We start from the raw sequence: 17,527 nt of genomic DNA, 5'->3' as shown, positions 1-17,527 counted from the left end.
AAACATGTAACATATCATGAGTAGGCAGCAGGCTCATTGTACAGTTTTTTTTTTTTTTCAAATGCATTAATTTCATTTGATTAAGAATAAACACAGTAGAGAAATTCACAGTACCCAAAAGTACGCCACCCAAAAATGAAATTAAGGCAGTCTCGGTCACCCCCAGAGTTAGAACAGTGAAAAAAATCTGATTCAAATCCGTCCGGGCTTTGTCCTGCTTTGGGAGCAGCGTTTTAGCTAGCTTTAGCTTAGCACAGTTGCTGTAAATGAAGGGAGTCAGTTAGCACGTCCTCCAAAATAAGTGACCGAGACATCTATTTTTTTTCCAAATACATCTTGGAAGACGTGTGTTCAGAACGAGTACAAATCATAATGCAAATTCGAACGAGGCTATTACCTGGGCAAACATTTACTTGGATCTATATTCGGCCTCATCACAGGCGAAGCACTGCTAAATAGGCGCCTATCTAGTGGTGCTTCGCCTGTGATGAGGCCGAATAGTTCCAAGCAAATATCTGCCCAGGTAATAGCCTTGTTCGATTTTGCATTATGATTTGAACTCATTTGGAACACATGCTCCCAAGACATATTTAAAAAGAAATGTATTGTCTCGGTCACTTTTTTGGAGGATGTGCTAACTGAGTCCCTTCATTTAAAGCAACTGTGCTAAGCTAAAGCTAAAAACGCTACTCCCGATTTTAACCGTTTATTTTTTACTGTTCTAACTCTGGGGGTGACCGAGATTGGCTTAATTTAATTTTTTGGCGGCGTATCCCTTTAATATTGATTAATAAAAAAAAAATGGACAAGTTCCGTGGGCCGGATTGAAACGTTCAACGGGCCGTAGTTTGCCCATGTCTACCCTTAACCCTTAGGGTGTCTTGGTCTGCGGGACTGTTTCAATGATTGCTAAAAAGGGGGAAAAAATGCTATATTTGACTTTTTTCTAACTTTTGATATTTATTATTTACTCAAATTCATAGCATTTGGCTCATTTTCTGTGAAGAACATGAAAATAACGTATTTTAAATGATTGCTCAAAGGGGATAGTGGTGGGTCTCACTGTTGAGCAGTGTTATAGTGAGCAGTTTTAAGGTGACCTTGAGACTTGGGAGATTTGATGTGAATGTAAAAAAAACACTATGCCTCATTATTCATACCACTCAGCCACTTTATTCCACAAAGGCATATATTTTGTCTTTTCTTATCACATTATTATATGTTTTACTGCAAGGTTCATTTGAGTTGTTCACTGTTAATGATCCTGAGGTGGCCATAGTTCAACCTGCAAAACTACACAAAGGAGGGAGGGTGGGGGTGGGGTGGATGGTGTAAACTGAAGTTCATGGGGTGGGTGGAGGTGTGGAATAAGGCGATGGGGTCTCTGTCTAGCAAGGACATCCTTATTTATCTTTCAAAATTCAAGTGTTTAATCTCAACACACATCTGTACACCATTGTACTACATGTTGGAAACATGGGTCTCACTATGCCAAACTATGGCAAACTTCTGACAATATTTGTGTAATATAATGTTATTACTAATGAACTCATTTGTTTCCCACAAGTCACCAAGTTTCTTGCAAATCTGGCAATAATTGTATTGAATGATATTGTTACTAACTAACAACACATTACCCAAAAGTTTCCTGCAAATCTGCTACACATAATATACAGTAATAATACTAGTTGTATTCATTATTATTAACCACTATTATTATTACTAGTGAACTCTTTCCCACAAATCACTGACTTGTTTCCTTCAAGTGAAGTCATTGATTTGGAAAGGGAAATCATCCATTGTGAATTCAATGTGTTCATGAGGTACACACCTGTGTATGTCAGGTCTCACAGTTGATGATGTGTGGCAACCAAGTGAAAACCAAGCCACAAGGTAGAGAGAAAGAATTCTCCGTCGCCCCGTGAGACAGGGTTGTGTGAAGACACTGAGCTGGGAAAGGACACAAGAAACACGGTCACCTCAGTCGTTCTCCAAGAGAAAGGAACAGCCAACATTCTTCCAACAGTAGCCAAGTAATCTGGGATAGAGGGCTTTGGTCAGGCAAGTAACCAAAGGTCCAATGGTCACTTAGTCTTTTTTTTCCACAGACAGAGAACCAACTCTGTTTCCGTTCACAAACCAGCATTTGAACCGGTTGGAGCATTTCGATCAATCAAACAAAAATAGGTCAGAATGTGGCACTTTGGTTCAGAGCATGAACCAGAAAAAAGTTGTTTTATTCCTGTAAAATGTAGGTGTGTCACTTCACCATTCAGAAGGGAGAAGGCCTTTCCCTCCTTATCATCTGCTCCATGAGTGGACTAAACTAGTCAACTAGCACTAGTCTGCAGACGTACTTCCACCTGCAATCTCCTACCCCCATCACCAACCAGTTCACACCTCCACCCCCACCTGCATTCTCCTACCCACATCACTAATCACTTCACACCTCCACCCCACTCCCATGTGTCCTCCTTTGTGGTCTTTTGGGAGGTTAATCAGTAGACATGCTCACTTGAGTGCCATCATAGTTATCCATCCAACAATCATTTGTCATCATTTGCAATGCAAATAGTGTATTCTTGCAGCTGATTGGCTAAGATTGACTCAAGGAGGTCAGCAGATCAGATAAAGGTCTTGTAGCAGAGAGTGGTTGTCACAGGGGTGCTGTGGATGTACAGTGTGTAGGTGTATGTTATCATAAGGACGACTCTACTGTTATTTGGTCACGTATTCATTTTGTTGTCTTTAAACTGAAGGAGAGTTTGAAAGGATTTTTGGCACAGCATAAGTGAAGTCTGAAATGGCAGAATCACTAATCCCTGTGAAGATGGATATAAAAGAAGAAGACTTTGATGATTTCCTCTGGGAGTATATTTTGGCCAGGAAAGTGGAAGATAAGAGTGCACTGGACAAAGATTTTAGGACTGAGACACAAACATCCTCTACCTGCAGAGGAGAAGCCTTCACATCAGTGGAAATTACAGAGGAAAACTATTCTGATTCTGGAGAATATGGCCATGATGACTCCTCAGCTACAAGTAAGTTGTAAAACAAGACAAATGTTGGTATCAAGATAAGGTTAATAACAATTGGGTTTCAAAAGCAGTTTTTTGGTATTGTTTATCCTCCAACATACTCCTACATACAATTTACTCTCCAACATTTGTCCTGTAGTCCAATTTAAAATGTGATCCTTCCTCTACAGAGCCTGTGTGTCTGGCCCAGATGAAGAGGGTATCAGTGGTGCTGGTGGACTGCTGTAGACCAAACTTTAAACAGGAACATGATTCTGATAGTGAAGAATGTGATGACCATGATGACTCCTCAGCCAAAAGTAAGATGCTTACATGTTTATGTCGGGACATAATGATGAAGGGGTGTGATGATTGTATATTCTTTATGATTGTATTGGAATGATTAAATACAAGGATGCTTTGTGCCGCCTTTAACACTTTAATATCTGCTCTTGACATTATGTGTCTGTGTTGCCACTCACATCATTTCTCTGTAAACACTTTTACTCAGAGTCCACAATAGGTGACAAAACAAATATGTCCATTGCTGTATGCGCAGAAATTGAGACCATGTTGTAATTATGTTTTCATATTACAGGAGTTGTTCAAAGGATCACATGTGGGAAGAGTTTAAGTGTTGTCTCCGATTTCAACCCACATCAGACAACACCTACTGGACGAAAGCCACATCAGTGTTCTCATTGTGGAGAGGCATTTGGTAAAATGTCTCTTCTGAAGAGACACGAGAGGATCCATACTGGAGAAAAGCCACATCAGTGTTCTACATGTGGGAAAAGCTTCAGAAGGAAAGACCAGCTCACTCTCCATCAGAGAACACATACTGGGGAAAAGCCATATCAGTGTTCAGATTGTGGGAAGACTTTTACTCAGGTGAGTAGTCTCAAGACACACCAGGTGATCCATACTGGGGAAAAGCCATATCAGTGTGCTACATGTGGGAAAAGCTTCAGAACGAAAGGAGAGTTCATGATCCATAAGAGGATCCATACAGGAGAAAAGCCATATCAGTGCTCAGATTGTGGGAAGACTTTTACTCAGATGAGTAGTCTCAAGTCACACCAGATGATCCATACTGGAGTAAAGCCATATCAGTGCTCAGATTGTGGGAAGACTTTTACTAAGGTGAGTAGTCTCAAGTCACACCAGATGATCCATACTGGAGTAAAGCCATATCAGTGCTCAGATTGTGGGAAGACTTTTACTCAGGTGAAAGATCTCAAGATACACCAGATGATCCATACTGGGGAAAAGCCATATCACTGCACTACATGTGGTAAGAGATTCAAAACCAGTAGAGAGCTCACTATGCATACGAGAACACATACTGGAGAAAAGCCATATCAGTGCACTACATGTGGGAAAGGCTTCAGAACGGCAGGAGAGCTCCCTCGCCATAAGAGAACACATACTGGAGAAAAGCCATATCAGTGCACTGCATGTGGGAAGAGATTCAGAGACAGTAGAAATCTCACTAACCATAAGAGAACACATACTGGAGTAAAGCCATATCAGTGTTCAGATTGTGGAAAGACTTTTAGTCAGGCACATAATCTCAAAACACATCTGATGATCCATACTGGAGTAAAGCCATATCAGTGTTCAGATTGTGGAAAGAGTTTTACTCAGGCACATCATTTGAAGACACATCAAAGAACACATTCTGGAGTAAAGCCATATCAGTGTTCAGATTGTGGAAAGACTTTTAGTCAGGCACATAATCTCAAAACACATCTGATGATCCATACTGGAGAAAAGCCATATCAGTGTTCAGATTGTGGAAAGACTTTTACTCAGGCACATCATTTGAAGACACATCAAATAACACATTCTGGAGTAAAGCCATATCAGTGTTCAGATTGTGGAAAGACTTTTACTCGGGCAGATGATCTCAAGAAACATCAGATGATCCATACTGGAGTAAAGCCATATCATTGTTCAGATTGTGGAAATACTTTTACTCGGGCAGATAGTCTGAAGACACATCAGATGATCCATACTGGGGAGAAGCCATATCAGTGTGCTACATGTGGGAAGGGTTTCAAAACCAGCCAAGATCTTACTGTCCATCAGAGAATACATACTGGAGAAAGGCCTTATCCGTGTGCAGATTGTGGAAAGATGTTTAATCAGGCAGGTTCTCTGAAGATGCATCAGATGATCCATACTGGAGAAAAGCCATATCAGTGTGTTACATGTGGAAAGGGTTTCAAAACCAGTAGTGAGCTTGCTGTCCATCAGAGAACACATTCTGAAGTAAAGTCATATCAGTGTTCAGATTGTGGAAAGAGTTTATTCAGGCAGGTAATCTCAAGACACACCAGAGGACCCATACTGGACAAAAGCAATATCAGTGTTCAGATTGTGGAAAGACTTTTGCTCAGGCAGGTACTCTGAAGATACATCAGATGATCCATACTGGAGAAAAGCCATATCAGTGTGCTACATGTGGAAAGGGTTTCAAAACCAGTACAGAACGTACTGTCCATCAGAGAACGCATACTGGAGAAAAGCCATGTGTCTGTTCAGAGTGTGGAAAGACTTATAGATGTTCATCTAACCTGAAGTCACACCAGAAAACCCATGCTCGGTAATCCTCGTGTAGGAAGCCTTTTGTTATTCAATGTCATTAAATGGTGTGTAATTTCCTGGTACATCAGAAGATCCATTCAGCGGAGAGACCATACCTGTGTTCTCAGTTTGGAAAAAAACATTTACTCCGGAAAAGACAAAGGGGCTCAGGGTGCTTAGGAATCGATAAATTAGCACTCAGGTGCTCTTCTGCTACGGGTGAGGTGAGAATCCAAAAGCAAAAAAAGGGTTAGGGTTACGCGAAGGCCCATGTGCTTTTAAAACTACTAGCCATGTACCATTAACCCTCTAACCGCCCAAGGCGCCGTACGGCGACAAGCAACATCACTGATTAAAACAGACGGTAGATCCGAGTAGGGTGACAAATCGCCTTTGTACTCTCCACCACTCGTTGGCAGACATCCAGAGCTTCGATTCAAGCCCAAATTCGAGTAAAAAAGTTTTCAGGAAGTGCCTGTATTACTCGCGAGAAACAAAAAAAAAAGACGCATTTCCTGTTTATAACGCGGAAGTGAAATGCGCGATCGCTATGCACAAATTGAAGCAGAAAAACGGCAAATGTTAAAAAACAAAGTCGTGTGTTATGAAGTCTTGGGTCTGCCATTCACCTACTCTGATTCTGAAGGAGAATATCTGCCTTTTGGAGATTATGATCGGTCGTTCATTGGCAGTGACAGTCAAGATGCGTCTGTGAATGGAGGTGGGTCTTTGCGTGTGTACGTCAATGTTTACCTGCAGCAATGTTGACCAAAGGGTTCAAATAAGCATGGTGTGCTTGGTGCCAGTGATAATCATGATGATAGTGTCTGTAATTGACATGGTACAGACAGCAGGTCTAGTAAAGATAGGACTGAAGAGCTACAAAGTCATCCGTGATAGGAACTGATTTGACCAGGCTACTTTATTATATAGTAACATAGGGATTGTGATAATGCTAATAGTTTACTATTGTTGGTTTACATGTGGCTGTGGTCCTGTTTGTTTGTTATGTCGGAGAAATTACAAAAATCAAAGTAAAACTGCTCAAATGTGTTCAACAATCAGTATTTACTGAAATGTGCATAATTTGACGCTATTGCCATCCTGTGACGTCATAATATGCAAATTAGATGAGTAAATTTACTCCCTTTATAAACTTTAGTTCATACTCAATGATTTTCACATTTACAGTAGGACTTTATCTCTGACCACTTTCAAGCCATGGCCTTTTGAATTTTTTATGCAAAAATCCAAAAAAACCCGGGCGGTTAGAGGGTTAAAGGCTTTTTATATCTCAAAAAAAAAAATCTCGGAGTGCCTCAGCTAACCCTTTTTTTGCTTTTGAAAACATTTACTCCGGTTTCATCTCTCAAGAGACACCAGAGGCTCAGTCTTTGTCTCTGTGTTGTCTTTATCTACATGATCATATCAAAATGTTTGATGGTCAATTGCCATGTATCAATAGCCTGGGTTTTCCCATACTGCCTTGCGCGGTGATTTCAATCCCGCTGCTAAGCCAGTCTGGAAATTAACGGCCAAATGTTCGCCTGATGTTGGCGAACCAATCACAGAACATCCAAGATGTTTCCGTTGCCTTCTTGCGTCTATATTGGACGCCAAAGGATTTACACTGATGTCAATGGCAGCCCTTAGCTTTGCATACGAACGAGTTGGGTGAGCTATGCGCATTTGATAGACATCCGTGGCGCCCAATGAACGGATCTGGGCATTTTTTCAAATACGAGAAAATGAACGTTTGGTTGCCAGACCACGTCTCATTTGAGAAGTGGTAGGCGTTAGCCAGGCTAATGTATCAATCTGTTTCTGCACTGTATTGAGATTAGTGCTCACAATAAACACTTTTAAGATGATACTGTTTTTATTTCTGTTGTTTCCTTATTATACACCATCCCATTATCCAATTATGTTGTAACTGGGATGCCAACAGATTGTGTTAATGATTCCCTTGTGTATGGGCACAGTTGACACATCTGATGGTCCTCAGGTGAGGAGGGCCATATCTTAACCTGCAGAGGATGGGAGGTGGGGGTGGGGTGGCTGAGGTCATGAAGGTTGGCTCCTGACTCCATAAGGGGGTGTTCACACTAGGAGGTATTTTCTTGGGTGCGGGTGGATGTTTTGCATTATATTCCTATGATACAGAGAGGTTTTCTAAAAAATGTCCTGGGCGCTTTTTAAACCACTGCCACCAGCGTTTCCCCCCCTGCCTTGGGTGGTTTTCAAGTTGAAAAAAATTTTTACTCTCCAAGAAAAAAAAACCCACGTCAAGTGTTCTTTCTACAGCTGAACAATTAACAAGTCATAGTGAAACTTTATTGAAAGTTATTTTTTCAGAAAAAAAAGACCAAAACAAAGAAAAAAGGTGCCAGCCGAACAAGTTGTGAGTGAACAAGTAGAGCTATATGACATGACCAACAAGTTATACCACAACATTTACAATAAGGAGACCAGCTGGAGGTCGATTGGTGGGATTTTGAGGCATAATTATATTCATTTTCAGTTTTCATCTGCTCACCTGGCTAGCTCAGCTAACCAGTAGCAATGAACGCAAGGTAACTGTAACGTAGGCTACCGGTACTTGTGCTCTAGAACGGCAGTTGTCATGGGAATTCAAATTAACGTTCGGTGCTGTTTTAGGGGAATAAAAAACCCCTGTCTGCTTTTTATCTTTTAAAAAAACACACAGGTCTAGAGTCTTCTGTCAAGAAAAACCTCCTAGAGTGAACACCTACTATGAGGGTTTTCTTGCTATTGTACTGTCCTGTTTACAGTTTTTTTCTGATTGCTTAAGCACATTTTTTGTAACTATTGGCTATTTTTGCAGAACTCTACAAACAAATAATGTTGTGTTCTGTAATGCTTTACAGCTTTATTATTCCGCCACTAAGAGGCACTGTAACAGAATGTATGCGTGTGCAGTCACGTACTATGTTATTTGAAGAAGAATGTATGAGTGAGATACTACACACGTTATGTTGCTGCTTGATGTTTTCAGTAAAGCTATTTGCTATCTAAGTACTGTACATTTGCCGTTATTTTGAAGCTCCACTACACCACAAATAACAAAACCTTTCACCAAATTATCAAAACATTGTAGTTCTCTTGCAAAAGCGAACACAGCTTGATTAACTCTCCACACCTTTGTAAAAATGGTGTTTCTGAATCAAACAGTAAACTCAAGCCATCTTTTACTAAGCACACAATGTGCCAACTACACACTGATGGTATGAATACAAGACACATCTGTCTTTGCTTTCTCTGTGCACAAGGTAGGCTACAGTATGTCAGTTTGAGGTCATACTTTTGTCATAGTTCTGTAAACATATAGGAATCCAAACTTCAAGTATTGGTGTTCACACTCATTAAAACAAATACAAAGTCAAAACACAAAATAGTAATTTCTCTTTGCACTACAATGAACTACAATGTGTTGATAATTTGGTGAAAGGTTTTGCTATTTGTGTAGAGTTTTGCAAAAATAGCCAATAGTTACAAAAAAAGTGCTTAACTAATCAGAAAAAACTGTAAGTAGAATAGCACAAGCTGTCCAAGCTGATGGTCCTCTTGTAGGCCATAGCTCAACATGCAGCAAGGTGGGGATGGGGGATGGAGTAAGTGAACTGAAAGGTAATGGATATCTGCACCAGACTCCATAAAGGATGTCTATAGTATTGTGATATGCTGTGTACTCCAGTCATAGCATTGGGTTCATTCATGTAAGGAGGCCTGTTTTAGTGGGATCACACTGTCCAATTTTGGAAGGCGCACCTGAATATAAGCCGCACCAGCGAAATTTGGGAAAAAAAACAAATGTGTATACAAGCCGCACTGGACTATTAGCCTCAGGTGTTGGACTGTAACCTGTAATATCCAGAGGTTGAGATGTCCCCCTAGTGGCCGTTAGCTGTAAAAACACACAAATTAGCCGCACTGTTGTATAAGCCGCAGGGTTCGAAGCATGGGAAAAAAGTTGCGGCTTACAGTCCGGAAATTACAGTAGAATGGATTATGACCCAGTAGAATAGCTTTTGCATGAATTGGTGGAAGGTCTGTTGCTTAGATGTTATCATATTGCTGTAAGCAGCTTTGAATAAATTAGTCTGCCAAATAATTGATGAATATATATATATATATATATATATATATATATATATATATATATATATATATATATAAAATAATCTACTAATAATAATTGCTCTACTCTTGGCTCTCAACAAAGGCGGTCGCATTTTCTTCCTCTCCTCCCCTTTACTCTCCCTGCTCTGCTTCTCCTGTCTTGTCTTGTCTAGTCTGTTCTCACTTCGAGAGACTCTCCCTGCATTGTTCTTCAAACTATAACCATGGAATTGATCAGCTGGTCTCTCAACGCAATTGACACCATTTTCTTGACGAGGAAAACGGTTTTGGGGGAACCGGACTGTCCCAGCGGAACGTTTGCGGCAGGCTACACGATGGACTCGTGGGAGAGTTGGAGAGTCGTGTGCCTGGCGACCCTTTCTGTGGAGGATGCTGAAGATATTTACCTATTCGCTTTCATGTTTACGGGTCTTGTGCTGATTGGAATAGGCCTTGCCCTGGTAAACCTAAGAATTCTGAAGAGGATGGCAGCTGTCCAAAGCCCCACAGCGCTGCCCGTCATGATCGAATCTGTGGGCAGAGCGGTGGGCGCTCAGAATGGGACTATTCAAATCTGTATGGACAATATCATGCAGAAGATGAAGGAGAGGGACAACATCACGGACATAAAGGACAAGGAGCTGACCCACTGTTTGGTTACCATCACGGAGAAGCTCACGGCTCTGCAAAAACGAATTGACGGATAATAGAGAGTAGCCACGTAAAGGAATGTGGCTCCTCGCCCAAGACCAAACATATCAAATCTTAATCTCAACTCCCCCAGAAGATCACTGCAGCAAGACACTTTTTGGACCCCCCCCCCCCCACCCCCGGTGCACATCGGCCCACTCCACACACTCTATAAAAACAGGCTATCACAGGTTAAAAAAATTATACACTTAAGCAATATCACGAGTAGGGTTGGGACTTTAGATGAATTTTCATGTTCGACTAATCATAACGTTATTGAACAATTATTCGATTATTTGCTAAATCATGACGTCACATGGCATTCAGAGCCGTGTAAACATTTGCCCCCACCCAGCACTCCCACATGTCCAACACGCACACAATTGATATTAACGATGATATATATATATAACAAAAAAACCTGGTAACACTTTATATTAGCACACACATATTCACCAGTAATTAGCTGCTTACTAACATGTATATTAGTAGCATACTAGCCATTTGTTAGTCATTATAAGTCACTAATTAATACCTTATTCAGCAAGACCTTATTCTACCCTTACTAGACCCTTAATTAAGAATTTCCCCTATGTAAGCTCCTAATTACCCCTTATTCATAGTTATTAAATAAGTTGCTGCATATGAATTATGACCTAAATATGCATGGCTCAGTATGGGGCTTGTAAGGTGGTAGTACCACAAGAACAGTTATTCGCACCGAATAGTACTTATCAAAGATGGTCTATTCAAATGGAACTAGACACTAAACCACCAGTGCTAATAGTGTACAAATAACTAATAATGAAGTCTTTGTAATGCCAAATATGTTCCCTATTCTAAAGTTGTGTCTTTGTTCACATTTAATTCACAATTCATTTGGCACTTATTAACCTCCATGTGTTCCCTAAACTAAAGTTGCCTCCTATTCACACTTATTAACTGTAGTACAGCACATAGTAGGCTACACAAGAAGCAGACAGCTAAGTTAGCACAAATACAAAATATATAATGAATACGAGATAGCGAGAAAGGCGAACCTGGATATATTTGTATGCTAACTTTCTTGGCTCCGGAGTACTCAAAAGTCTCAAACTCAAAACTATTTTTTTAAGTGTGAAGGGTCATAAGACTTCCGGTGTGAATAAGTTGTGGGTTTGCTATTTGGTCTACTGTATGTTGTATCAAATTCTCTGTTCTTTTCCTTACGGACAGCATCTTATTCTTCCCTACTGACCTCAAACAGCAGAGCTAAGGATTGAATCACACCAGATTTCTCCTTTAGTATGAGGCAGTATACATACATGGGGGTTAATAGTGCCAAATTATTTGTGAATTAATAGTGAACAAAGATCCAACTTTAGAATAGGGAACATATTTGGCATTACAAAGACTTAATTATTAGTTGTTTGTACACTATTAGCACATGTGGTTTAGTGTCTAGTTCAGTTTGAATAGACCATCTTTGATAAGTATTATTAGGGGTGAATAACTGTTCTTGTTGTACTACCACCTTACAAGCCCCATACTGAGCCATGTATATTTAAGTCATAATTCATATGCAACAACTTATTTCATAACTATGAATAAGGGGTAATTAGGAGCTTACATAGGGGAAATTCTTAATTAAGGGTCTAGTAAGGGTAGAATAAGGTCTTGCTGAATAAGGTATTAATTAGTGACTTATAATGACTAACAAATGGCTAGTATGCTACTAATATACATGTTAGTAAGCAGCTAATTACTGGTGAATATGTGTGTGCTAATATAAAGTGTTACCAAAAACCTTTATCAAGAAATAAGTTGTTTACAACAAGTTGTAAACTTTATTTTACAGGGCATTATGCCATCCGACGTAGGTCCTATTTGAACATGTAGGCTAGCGATTGCAACGCTCACTGGTCATCTCCGGTGATGGTTTTATTTATGGTCGGATGAACATTTTGTTACCTTGCCGGTCGGCCCGTTATCTTATCACTTTTAACTTCACTTGCCGGCAGCTTGCGAGGTAATCGTTCAAACACGGGTTATCCTAGTGGTATATTGGTGATGAAACAATTAAGAGGCTTGATGTCTCGGAATACCAGTTTAATAGGCTTCTTTTCGTTTAACATGGAGATGCTTCACAAAACAGTTCTCCCGCATTCATTAACATAACACACACTTCTCTAACTCTCACACTTCACGTTGTTCTAACCACAACACTTCCTGCTTACGTTTTACTAGGTATCCCGTTCCCATGAGCCCCTAAATAAAGCAGAGGTCCAGCACTTTTCCTCGCTCGCTTCATCTCTGCTTGTTTTTGTCATGCGAGCAAAATACCGGAAAATGTTGCTGTTGTCATATTGCGTGAGACTAAAACGATTATTCATTAGGCATTTATTTTATTCGAATAAATTCTTAACAAACATTATTCGATATTCGATTATTCATTAACAACCCTAATCACGAGTGAGAGTGGGGTTGGTAATGTATATTCCCACGGGTGTTGTTTCGGCCGTAGCCACGAGGCCGACTTGCACACATCAACATCAACATCATCACCAACTTACTGAATTTATATAAAAAGCTAATGAATGATGACTTATTGTAGGCCTACTTTTCCTGCATGACCGCTAGTTAAGTGTGACCAGAGGTGGCAACACATTTTGGCTCATTGGGACTTGAAAATTGGCCAGTGCCACACACAATGCAGTGTGCATAGGCCATATAAAATGTATTGTGTCATTTAGATAATGATGACAAAGTCATTTTGTTGCATAAAATAAATTTCTTAAGAAATATGGTTATAATGCTGTTTAATTAACCAAATGAAGAGTTCTTTTCCAAAACGCTATATCCACCATTTTAATGAATGTTCATAATTTTTTTTTTTTTTTAAAGTAATCTCAGTGAAACTGTTATGCTTAGTTGATTTATCTTTACTCACTAAACAAAACAACTGATTTTTTTTATTGATATTACCTGAAATACACAATTAAATAACATGATTTTTGAATGTTTTCAAAAATGGATTTTATATCGTTTTGGAAAAGAGCTCTTCAAAATGATGCACTGTCACTTTAAGGCTCGTTTGCCAACTCCGCTGAGTGGTTTGCTATGTCCCCTCAGTTTAGGCCTATAATAAATGCTCAGCAGCGGAAGTACTATTGTTTTCGCGATTTTCTTTTAGAAGTTTCTCATGAAAAGGAGTAATCAGTTATCAACAATGACAAGCCATCCTGCATCTAGCTCTCTCCTTTTCGTGCGCGCAGAAACACGTTCCCAATTAAATGGAGTAGAATAACGTAGGCTAAATTAGATCCGCTGCAATGGAGATTACAGAGTATCATCTCTAGGCCTATGTGACATGCTGTTTTTATATTGACATTGTAAACGTTATCTAAGAAGAGTAGCCTACTGTGCAGTGAAGTTAACCACAGGTCGTCTTTCGCTAGGAAAAAATAGCGAGCACTGCCAATCATAACCTACAAGTGCGGGCCGAATTGTGGGCTGCAAGAAGCACTTGCACATGTGCGTTTGTTTTGTTATCCTCGTTCGCATGCCGAAATATTTTCTCGCAAATGCGAGTGAGTCTTGTTTGTAGAAATAGGCTACTTCTTTCCGCCACACATTTCAAACTGCCGTTACGAGTTCATCTGTGTTGGAGGCGGATGTCATATGCCTTGATTGTGATTGGCCAAATCAATTAAACGTGACAGGCCAAATGTAGCCTACTACTTTCTAACAGGGCGATAGAGAGAGGTAACAGAGAAGACGGAAATCTGAAGACGGACCCTAACCCCCCCCCCCCCCCCCCCCCCCCCCCCCCGAAAAAAAAAACTCTTTGGATTTAGATGAATCATGAAAGTGACCTATTTTGTTGTGAAAACAGCGAATTTCGCCGAAAAGCGACGAGTTTGCAGGTATGTTAGATGACTGAACCCAATGCTATGACTGGAGTACACAGGATATCACAATACTATAGACATCCTTTATGGAGTCTGGTGCAGGTATCCATTACCTTTCAGTTCACTTACTCCATCCCCCATCCCCACCTTGCTGCATGTTGAGCTATGGCCTACAAGAGGACCATCAGCTTGGTCAACAGTGCCCTTACATATGGGTCTGTTCCCATAATCTATTGTTATGCTAGTTAACCCTATGCACCTTTGGCTATTACAAACATTTACTTTTAATTAGAAACATTTACCCTGGTCATTGTATGTGCCATTTACACATACTACATATTGTGTATTTTTCAGCACAGTCTAGGCTACCAAGAACTGTCACAATGTCATATACTAATACTTACATTCATTTGATTTTGCTATTTAAACAATAAAAAATACCAGAAGCATAGACCTGTTTTTAGGAACTGTGTTATGCACCAGGTAGGCTGGCCTGTGTGGCCATACAAGATAGTAAAACAGCATAGACACCCTCTTACTGAATGCTTAAGCACTAATCCTGATTCTTGTAGCACAATTTCTAAACCTATGAACACATATAGCAAAACCACTCACTGAGTTTGGCAAACTAAAAGCACAAGCACTGCTTTGAACTCAGTTTGCAATTTTGTAACACACACTCCAAGCAAAATTATACACACATTTATTGTTCTTTACACTGTTTTGCCAACTGTACGACACACATCATGAAAACTGTTTTAGATAATTAGTTCACTTTGCAATCAGCCTAAGCAGTGTAAATGAGGCACAGGTAAGATATCCGTGTGGAGTACAATGGAGGGAGCAGGAAGAGTGAGAATTAGAGGAGGCCTAGCAGGAGGACATGGAGGTGAAGAAGTAGGAGGAAGAGGAAGAGGAAGAGGACAAGGGGGTGAAGGAGTGAGAGGGAGAGGACGACAAGGACAAGGAGCCCGGTGCCTTGGACAGGAGGACATTGCATGCGATGTAGATGAAATTGTGTGGCCGTACCCAGAGAGACGTCATTATGTAGACAGATTTTTTTTTTTTGTCTCAGTGAAATTACTATTTTGTGTTTTGACTTTGTATTTGTTTTGATGAGTGTAAACACCAATACTTGAAGTTTGGATCCCTATATGTTTACAGAACTATGACAAAAGTATGACCTCAAACTGACATACTGTAGCCTACCTTGTGCACAGAGAAAGCAAAGCCAGATGTGTCTTTTATTCATACCATCAGTGTGTAGTTGGCACATTGTGTGCTTAGTAAAAGATGGCTTGAGTTTACTGTTTAATTCAGAAACACCATTTTTACAAAGGTGTGGAGAGTTAATCAAGCTGTGTTCGCTTTTGCAAGAGAACTACAATGTTTTGATAATTGGTGAAAGGTTTTGTTATTTGTGGTGTAGTGGAGCTTCAAAATAACGGCAAATGTACAGTACTTTAGCAAATAGCTTTAATGAAAACATCAAGCAGCAACATAACGTGTGTAGTATCTCACTCATACATTCTTCTTCAACTAACATAGTATGTGACTGCACACGCATACATTCTGTTACAGTGCCTCCTAGTGGCGGAATAATACAGCTGTAAAGCATTAGAGAACACAACATTATTTGTATGTAGAGTTTTGCAAAAATAGCCAATAGTTACAAAAAATGTGCTTAAGCAATCAGAAAAAACTGTAAACAAGACAGTACAATAGCAAGAAAACCCTTATAGTAGGTGTTCAATCTAGGAGGTTTTTATTTACAGAAAACTCTAGACCTGTGTGTTTTTTTAAAAGATAAGATAAGATGTCATATAGCTCTACATGTTCACTCACAAAAACAACTACTTGTTCAGCTGGCACCTTTTTTCTTTGTTTTGGTCGGCATCTTTTTTTCTGAAAAAATAACTTTCAATAAAGTTTCACAATGACTTATTAATTGTTCAGCTTTAGAAAGAACACTTGACGTGGGGTGTTTTTTCTTGGAGAGTAGACACTTTCTCAACTTGAAACCACCCAAGGCAGGAGGGGAAACGCTGGTGGCAGTGGTTTAAAAAGCGCCCAGGACATTTTTTATAAAACCTCTCTGTATCATAGGAATATAATGCAAAACATCCACCCGTACCCAAGAAAATACCTCCTAGTGTGAACACCCCCTTATGGAGTCAGGAGCCAACCTTCATGACCTCATCCACCCCACCCTCACCTCCCATCCTCTGCAGGTTAAGATATGGCCCTCCTCACCTGAGGACCATCAGATGTGTCAACTGTGCCCATACACAAGGGAATCATTAACACAATCTGTTGGCATCCCAGTTACAACATAATTGGATAATGGGATGGTGTATAATAAGGAAACAACAGAAATAAAAACAGTATCATCTTAAAAGTGTTTATTGTGAGCACTAATCTCAATACAGTGCAGATACAGATTGATAAGTACATGGCAATTGACCATCAAACATTTTGATATTATCATGTAGATAAAGACAACACAGAGACAAAGACTGAGCCTCTAGTGTCTCTTGAGAGATGAAACGGTAGTAAATGTTTTGCTTCAAAAGCAAAAAAAGGGTTAGCTGAGGCACTCCGAGATTTTTTTTTGAGATATAAAAAGCCTTTAATGGCACATGGCTAGTAGTTTTAAAAGCACATGGGCCTACGCGTAACCCTAACCCTTTTTTTGCTTTTGGATTCTCACCTCACCCGTAGCAGAAGAGCACCTGAGTACTAATTTATAGATTCCTGAGCGGCCTAAGCCCTTCTGTCTTTTCCGGAGTAAATGTTTTTTTCCAAACTGAGAACACATGTATGGTCTCTCCGCTGAATGGATCTTCTGATGTACCAGGAAATTACACACCATTTAATGACATTGAATAACAAAAGGCTTCCTACACGAGGATTACCGAGCATGGGTTTTCTGGTATGACTTCGGGTTAGATAAACATGTATAAGTCTTTCCACACTCTGAACAGATATATGGCTTTTCTCCAGTATGTGTTCTCTGATGGACAGTAAGTTCTGTACTGGTTTTGAAACCCTTTCCACATGTTGCACACTGATATGGCTTTTGTCCAGTATGGCTCATCTGATGTGTTTTGAGATTACCTGCCTGAATTAACCCTCTAACCGCCCAAGGCGCCGTACGGCGACAAGCAACATCACTGATTAAAACAGACGGTAGATCCGAGT

The 17,527-nt window shown here is 40.0% G+C and overlaps 1 protein-coding gene across 1 annotated transcript; it reads left to right on the top strand.

Moving 5' to 3' along the window:
- The first annotated feature begins 2,803 nt into the window (after nucleotides 1-2,803).
- On the top strand, nucleotides 2,804-10,453 carry LOC134076085 (zinc finger protein ZFP2-like). Its single transcript, XM_062531088.1, has 7 exons — nucleotides 2,804-3,041; nucleotides 3,209-3,337; nucleotides 3,616-4,160; nucleotides 4,581-5,256; nucleotides 5,340-5,423; nucleotides 7,589-7,611; nucleotides 9,920-10,453. The coding sequence occupies exons 1-7, from the start codon at nucleotides 2,804-2,806 to the stop codon at nucleotides 10,451-10,453; spliced, it is 2,229 nt and encodes a 742-aa protein (XP_062387072.1).
- The last annotated feature ends 7,074 nt before the right edge of the window (nucleotides 10,454-17,527 follow it).

This window comes from Sardina pilchardus, chromosome 1 (assembly GCF_963854185.1).
Source record: "Sardina pilchardus chromosome 1, fSarPil1.1, whole genome shotgun sequence".
Taxonomy (NCBI): Eukaryota; Metazoa; Chordata; class Actinopteri; order Clupeiformes; family Clupeidae; genus Sardina; species Sardina pilchardus.
This window is presented reverse-complemented; position numbering and strand designations above follow the sequence as displayed.